Source organism: Myotis davidii, unplaced genomic scaffold (genome assembly GCF_000327345.1).
Source record: "Myotis davidii unplaced genomic scaffold, ASM32734v1 scaffold147, whole genome shotgun sequence".
Taxonomy (NCBI): Eukaryota; Metazoa; Chordata; class Mammalia; order Chiroptera; family Vespertilionidae; genus Myotis; species Myotis davidii.
The window spans coordinates 7005390-7012844 of NW_006383010.1; the positions used below are offsets into that span (position 1 = coordinate 7005390).

General features: G+C 40.6%; 1 protein-coding gene and 1 pseudogene across 1 annotated transcript in view; both read right to left on the reverse strand.

The window, feature by feature from the left end:
- Positions 1 to 7089, reverse strand: part of THEMIS (thymocyte selection associated) — a 137655-nt gene extending 130566 nt beyond the window's left edge. Inside the window, exon 1 of the mRNA XM_015557842.1 lies at positions 6834 to 7089. Coding sequence (XP_015413328.1) covers positions 6834 to 6924 — 91 coding nt within the window. The 5' untranslated portion in view covers positions 6925 to 7089. The remainder of the gene's footprint in view (positions 1 to 6833) is intronic.
- Positions 940 to 3216, reverse strand: LOC102762047 (annotated as a pseudogene).
- Positions 7090 to 7455: the final 366 nt, after the last annotated feature.

Below are 7455 nucleotides of genomic sequence, written 5' to 3' on the forward strand. Positions count from 1 at the left end.
CTAAAACTCAAGCTTCTTTTTTTTTAAATATTTGTATTTCTTCTTTATTTTTTATTTTAAAATTCAAGCTTCTTGAGAATGCAAGGCGTTTAACATTATTTCATATCCCTTACAGAGAACTAAGGATGGTAAACACAGCAAATACTTAATACTTATGGGCTTCTATACAAACACTTTCCAACCAGGAATGTTTTAATAGGAGAGTCTCCAAAAACTTGAAATGGAAAACCTAAAAGTAGAGTGCTCCAATTTCAGACATCAGATGCTATTAGCAGGATTTCTATCCCAATTAAACTCTAATTCTGAGCTCTCAACAGTCTGGACAAACTGCCCTTCAATATCTCCAAAGTTTTTTTGTTTTGTTTTGTTTTTTTGTGATTCCAAAATAGAGATTTATTTATTAAGAATTATTTAGTGTTTGCATAAAAATCACCAATTGTTCCTCATTGGGTTTTTAACACACATGAATTCTTTGGGCGTCCTCTATCCACCCCAACACTTTCAAAATACAGCTCTTGTTAGTGCCAGGAAGGACAGTTAGGGCAGTGATGTGTTTCCTTGGGTCCCGGCATCGGGAGGGCTCGTGGTCTCCCCTCTGAGAGAACACACATGATAGGTAGTTTCTTAGGTGGGGTAGGCTGTCCTTGAAGAAAATACTTATGCAGAAGAATGCAAATTCAGTCATCTGTGGTCAGTTACTCATAACTGATAGCTTTAAAATAAAGTCCCCTTGGGCAAGGTCATCAAAGGCTTGCTGGTTGTTTTCAACTATAAAAAACTGTCTGGAAAAAGACAGTAGGAAAGAGCAGGGTCTATCTATGCTGACAGAGCTGTGACACTGGGCTGTGCAACCACAGAAGAGCACACAGCAGTCTGCTTTAAAAAAAAATCCTATATAATTTCAAATCAGACTCCTCATGGTCCTTACACGACCTGAAACCACTGCACCAGATCCTCATTTTTAAAATGAGGTGTATGCCAGGGCTCCCCCAGGGGGGGACGGGGACAGGAAGCCCTAGGACTTGACTTATTAGCAACATTAACTGATTTTATCGCACTGAAATAAAGGCAGTCGGTCTGTGCTGCCGTGGAACTAAAGGAGATGCGGAAGAAGGGTGGTTATTTATTGCTCGGTTAGGATAGACCCCAAAAGTGACTTTTCAGAAACCAGGGCCGTCCCCTGCAACCCCAGCCAGACTCTGGGCCGCTCTGGGGGACGCAGGCCACGGCGGCCTCCAGCTGCTGGTCTTCACAGTGATTCTGGCTGGTCTGTGCCTGGGAGTGCCGGCCGGGGGCACGCCTACACCTTGTAGTTGAGCTCGGCATTCATCTTGGTGTACATCTCGTAGATGACGTCAATGGTGGCCGTGTAGTTGACCGGGAACAGGTGGACCTTCTCCAGGCACTCCTCCTCCGTCACATTCTGACCCTCCGAGAGCACTTTTAGGAAGTCGGACTTGTAGGGTGTGGCATACAGTGCTGCCTGGAAGATCTTCTGCATGATCCAGCCGTGGTACTTCTTGAGCGCCATCTCGTAGCCCTTGGTGGCATTGACGCAGATGAGGTTAGAGTGGCTCTCCACCCTCTCTCTGTCACAGATGCTCTGAAGGAAGACCTAGATGAAGCAGAGGCCCCTTTTCAGCCACCTCAGCGCCAGCATGGCCCCCACTTTGGGCCACTCTGCTCCATACATTTCCTTCTTTGCCTCCAGGATGTTCTGCAGGGTCCAGAACTTGGCTGGGTGGGTGTTGTACACAGCTTTGATTTTTGTGAGGTTACCACTTATGTCTGCCTTGATGGACATAAACACTGGGGACCCGAGGCAATCGAAGAAGGGCAGCAGGTAGGACACCGCCTCTAGGAAGGGCCCAGTCTCGATCTGCTTGTCCGTGGACAGCGGCTTCAGCAGGTGCTCGGCCAGCAGCGCCACTTTGGGGTCGAGGCCAGTGGTGATGCCATTTTCTAATTGGATCTTCCTCTTCCTTCCTCAGCACACTCCAAACCTACTCTGGACGGACTACCCCAACCCCGCAGACCCTTAAGAAGTTCCCCCCTATTTCTTTGACTTTCCCCCATCAAACTCGTAACCCTTCATGTCCTAGGGGTGAGGGGCTGTGGTGGTTCTGGTCTAACAGTTGTTATGGTCGTGATGCCGTTATGGTCACTGGCTTTATATATATATAATACGTAATATGCTAATGATATGTTAAGGCTGCTCAACTGTTCACTATGATGTGCACTGACCACCAGGGGGCAGTCAGTCGACCGGTCGACCAGTCACTATGATATGCAGTGACCACCAGGGGGCAGATGCTCTGACCAGTAGGTTAGCTTGCTGCTGGGGTATGGCTGATAGGGACTGAGCAAGATGGGCCAGACACACCCTGGAGCCTTCTGCGGCCCCTTCCTGGCCTGATCATGCACTGGTGGGGTCCCTCAGCCTGGCCTGTACCCTCTCCCAACCCAGAACCCCTCAGGGGATGTTGGAGAGCTGGTTTCAGCCCAATCCCCAGTCCACTCCCTTTGGGAGGGCGCCAGACACAGTGCTCATGGCTGTTGAGTGCTGCTATGGCATTGTGAGCCTCTCCCGGTTGGGATTGATTGGGCACAGTGGGGCTGGGATGAGCAGGGACATCAGGTAGGAGTTGCAGGTGGCGTTGGACTGAGGGTTTCGGCCCGATCTCTGCAGGCCACCCAGAGGGACCCCACCCATGCACGAATTTGTGCACCGGGCCTTTAGTTTATATATAAAGGGCTTGGCACAGTTCTTGGTCCATAATAAGCCCTCAATATATAGGGCTATACTCATAATTAATAGTCCATCAAAAATTATGTGCTAAAAACAAACATTTACCCTTGACACTTTCACAACCTAGTGCTCTTCAGGTAATGTTGGACTGAGGGTTTCAGCCCGATCTCTGCGGGCCACCCAGAGGGACCTCACCCATGCACGAATTTGTGCATCGGGTCTCTAATTTATATATAAAGGGCCTGGCACAGTTCCTGGTCCATAATAAGCCCTCAATATATAGGGCTATAATCATAATTAATAGTCCATCAAAAACTATGTGCTAAAAACAAACATTTACCCTTGACACTTTCACAACCTAGTGCTCTATGTAATTTCTTTTCATCAACAAACTACCCCACTTTCTCCTGCTTCTCCTCCAGCAGAGGCCTTTGTGGGAAGGCTTCTCCTCTATTCAGACCTTCCATGTTGGTCTTTGAGACACTTAAATTTCTTCTCATATGGACTACAGAGCAAAGGAACCATCAACAAAACGAAAAGGCAACATATTTAAGATATTCGCCAATGACATATCGGATAAAGGGTTAATATCCAAGATATATAAAGAAATCATACCACTCAACACCAGAAAAATGAATACAATGAACAAATGGGCTGAGGGCCTGAATAGACACTTCTCCAAAGAGGGCATACAATGGCAGAGACATATTAAATTATATGTATAACTAACATTTTATAAGGTGAATAGAACAAGGTGAAAATAAAATATAATTTTTTATATCTGAAGAAACCCCAAAACACTAATTTAAAAGACTATATTTCCCCCCTTGATGTTCATTGCAGCATTATTTACAATAGCCAATTTATGAAAGTAACCCAAGTACCCATCAAAAGACAAGTGGATAAAAAAAAGTGGGGGTACATATATACAATAGATTATTACTTGGCCATAATAAAAGTATGAAATCCTACCATTTGCAACAGCATGAACGGACCTAGCGGGTATAATGCCAAGTGAAATAAGTCAGACAGAGAAAGACAAATACCTATATGTGGAATCTAGAGAGCAAAATAAATGAACAAACAAAATAGAAACAGACGTATAGATACATACGGAGACAAGACTGATGATTGCCAGAGGGGAGGAGGGTCGGGGGACTGGATGAAAAAGGTGAAGGCATTGAGAAGCACAAACTGGTAGCCACAAAATAGTCATGGGATATAAATTACAGGACATGGAATGTAGTCGATATTAGTGTCACTAGTATGGTGCCAGGTGTCTACTTGAAATATTGGGGGGGGGGAACTACTATATTATGTATATTATTTTAACCACTGTGCTGTATACCTGAAACTAATACAAAGTAATATTGAATGTAAACTGTAATTGGAAAAGAAAAGTAGAAACTTAAAAAGAGAGAGAACATATCTTTATGAACTTATGGTAATGAAAATTTCTTTGACAATACATAAAAAAGAAAGCAATTATAAACTGATTATACTACCATTGAAATTAAGACTTCCATCAAAAGACACCATTTAAAAATGTAAGCTATTGAGTGAGATGGACATTTGCAAAACAGGTAATTAAGGGTCAAGAATCCCAATGCTGTGTGGTGTGTGTGTGTGTGTGTGTGTGTGTGTGTGTGTGTGTGTTTAAAGGCCATTTCCCAAAGGCCTTTAAACATATGAAAAGGTGCTCAATTTCATTAGTTGCCGGGAGGTGCAAACTACAACTACAATTCTCTAGAATAACTAAAATTATGAAGATTGATAACATCAAGTGTTGCCAGGGACATAGATTAACTGCATCTTTCATATATTACTGGTGAGAATGTAAATTGGTATAACTACTAGGGAAACTTGTTTTCATTATTCACCAAAGCTGAATATATGCATAACATGACATGGCAATGTCACTTATTTATATACTCAACTGAATGCATATACATGTGAACACACATGAACAAAAATACTCATGATGACATTGCTAGTAACAACTCCAAACTGGGAATAATTCAAATGTCCATTATAAGTAGAATGGATAGAAAATTGTGGTATATTCACTAAATGGAATATTATAAACACTGAAATGTATACACTATATAGAGCATCATGGATTAATTTTAAAATATGATGTTGAGCATATGTACCAATCAGAAAAGGATACGTACTGTATGTTTATAAATTGACAAAAGTCATAATAATAATTACCTTTGGGGAGGGTGATCAATAATGATTGATTAAAGGCACCAAATGAGTTTTCTAGAATACTTACATTTTTTTATTTCTTGACCAGAGTGGTGGTTACATAAATGTGAATACCTGAATACTGTATGCAGTCTTTTTCTTAACTGAAATATAGCATAGTAGTAAAGTATTAAAGCATGAAGAGGGTCTGAACACATGGAGAGACATACTTTGTTCTTCTGCAAAACTTAATATAAAAATGTCAATTCTTCCCAAATTAATCTATAAAATCAGTTCAATCCATAGAAATTCTAGTTGAATTTCTTAAGTAATTGGTTTCTTTAAAAACATATTTGAAAAGTCTATAAATAGTTAAGTCAATTTAGAAAAAAGGAGCAAAAGCAGGGATTGGTCTATACATAAATTACATTTTAATGCTTATTTTGAAGGAATAGTTACAAAAATAGGATGATTTTGATATAATTGAGAAAAAAATAGACTATTGGAATAGAAGTGATATTTCAGAGACAGATTGATCCAGAAACTAAAAGCAGCAACACAAATCAATGAGGAGAGGATGGCTAGCTTAGTAAACGGTATTGGGAAGTCAGTTTTATTATATGGAAAAAACTAAAATGGGATCCTTCTGCACCTCAGAACAAAGTGTCTTCCAAATGGATTAAAAACTAAATGTGAAATGTCATATGGAAAAGGCAATATAAAATAACATAGGAACATATCTTTGTAATTTAGACATGAAGATCGACTTTCTACGCAAAGCCTCAATAGCACAAACCATGAAACAGACAAACAATAAAAGATTTGGGGCTGACTTATGAACAAGAATATATTTCATAATATTGTATACATGGGAAAATATGGCTTGATTTCAAATAATCAATTTACAAATGATTTCAACAAAGCCCAGTATTAAGCTGATGGTAGCCCACACCAACGTGTGTGTGTGTGTGTGCGTGTGTGTGTATTGTCAATCTTATTTTATTTTATAACATCTAAAACATTATTTTGTCTATGAACAGGAAAGATTTGCCTACCAACACTTCTTTGAGTTATTTTCCCATTAGTTTCTTTTTGTACTTAATTTCATGACTGCCTTAATTCTACCACTATTATGACAAGAAATATGTATTTGCCTAGAAAATGCCCTTTTTCTTGCGTGTATTCAAACTAACTGCTTAAAAATTCTAGGGTAGATAGAATCTCTAGGCTTTAACATTCTTTTGCTGAATTAACATAGTAAGTTACTTCAAAACACATTAACTATTCATCGATAACACCAATTGAACTCTGGCTTTTGAATATAAATTCTTAAAATTTATATTAGGAAACATTAATTTCTATACCTTCAAATAAAAATGTCATTATTTAAAGATTTAGGAATTAGGCCCCTACAGAAAGAGTGCAAGAAGCATTGATAGAAGCAACATTAAGAATGGTTATGAGTTTGGTAAACTTTTCTTTCTAAGCACTTTTAGTAGTCACTGCTGTTCCAGAAAAACTAAATTTTATTTTTTTATTTTCTAGAAACATAAATATGGATACCTTTTCATTCTCTCATTGAACCCGATTTCAAAGAAAAGGCAAAAAAATTAGCCATTTATGTTGAGCTATTTGGAGGCCTTTGAAAAGCTTAAGAAGCTTCACTCAGTTCCTTGCGCCTCTTCACCCCAGAGTCCTATCTATCTATCTAGTTTCTCTCTTCTCCAACACCTTTGGGTCTTGGCCATTGGTGAGCTAATTACTTTCTCGCTTTCATGATCACTTTTCCTTTAACGGAACTCATATATGTTCTATTAACATTTCTCCCTCCAGTTCCCAAGAATATACACTGTATAAGCATGTCTAGCCGGCCAAGAGATAGGAGAGTGCTTACCTTCAAAGTAGATCCCTGACTGGATTTCTAGGACCCGGGGGAGGGTCCGGAGGTCAAGGGAGTGGACAAATTCTTCCAGCGACAATGCCATGGCTCTGACGTGTGTCTCGTACAGACCTGGAACTTACAGAAGCTTGGGGCTTCTGGGTGTCACTTGCCTGTAATTGCGGGCCCTGCTCATCATTCCTCCCACAGGCTGGCTGGCAGGAATGTCACATAGAGCCCAACTGGGGTGGAGCAGCTCGATGTGGAGAGGGCGGTGAGGAGGGAGGGAGGAGACAAAAGGTGTGAGAGCTCTTTTTGTTCTAGTTGTGGCTTCATTTCCTTCTGACACTGAAGTAGAACAGGATGGGGGTGGGGTGAGCTTGTCTAAACAGACATTGCCCCAAAAGTGAGATTTGATAAGTAGCTCATTGTCTGTTGCCACTCCAGGTGTGCATCTACAGATCAGGGGCCCAGTTGCTTGTTGACCAGGAAAGAACAGGAATGCAGGACTAAAGTCTCACCTTAAACAAGGCACCATATTAATTCTTTATCTTTTTAGTTCATTTCTAAAGTTTGGCTTTGTGCCTTATTTGCATACTCTGTGCTTTTATATTAAATTTGGTCCTGAAACTGCTTT